At 77.9% G+C, this 471-nt stretch overlaps 1 protein-coding gene across 1 annotated transcript in view; it reads left to right on the top strand.

Moving 5' to 3' along the window:
- The first annotated feature begins 6 nt into the window (after positions 1-6).
- Positions 7-471, top strand: part of KXD1 (KxDL motif containing 1) — a 3871-nt gene continuing 3406 nt past the window's right edge. Inside the window, exons 1-2 of the mRNA XM_006028843.3 lie at positions 7-68; positions 182-294. Coding sequence (XP_006028905.1) covers positions 200-294 — 95 coding nt within the window. The 5' untranslated portion in view covers positions 7-68; positions 182-199. The remainder of the gene's footprint in view (positions 69-181; positions 295-471) is intronic.

The following is a 471-nucleotide window of genomic DNA, read 5'->3' as shown; positions in this document are numbered from 1 at the left end:
CGGCCGGGGGCCCCCACGAGCTGCCCCCGCGCCGGGCGCCGCCATGTGAAGGCCGCGGGGGTGGACAGGTGCGCCCGCAGGAGGGGAGGGGCAGGGCCCGGGTTGTGGGGGGGAAGGGGGCTGGTGATTTGCCGTGGGGGGCTGCCCCGTGACGCCTCCCCGGCCCCCCGCGTCTCCCCAGGCGGCCGCCGACGGGGCGATGGAGCCCACGGCCTCCGACGTGTTCTGCAGCCGGGTGCTCAGCATGGTGAACGCGGAGGACGTCAACGCCATCATCCTGGCCCAGAAGAACATGTGAGTGCCCCGGGGGGGGCTCGTCCCTACCTGCTCCAGGGAGGTGGGAGCCCCCCGCCGGGGCAGCGCCCGCCCGGCGCCCCGAGGATGCACCTTCGAGGCCTCGTTCAGTCCCGGCGGGCGCGGGCAGCCCCGGGCGGGGGGGGGGGGGGGGGGGGGGGAAACTCCGGTGGCGCC

This window comes from Alligator sinensis, unplaced genomic scaffold (genome assembly GCF_000455745.1).
Source record: "Alligator sinensis unplaced genomic scaffold, ASM45574v1 scaffold1354_1, whole genome shotgun sequence".
Taxonomy (NCBI): Eukaryota; Metazoa; Chordata; order Crocodylia; family Alligatoridae; genus Alligator; species Alligator sinensis.
The sequence above is the reverse complement of the archived record's forward strand: the minus strand, read 5'-3'. Positions and strand labels throughout refer to the sequence as shown.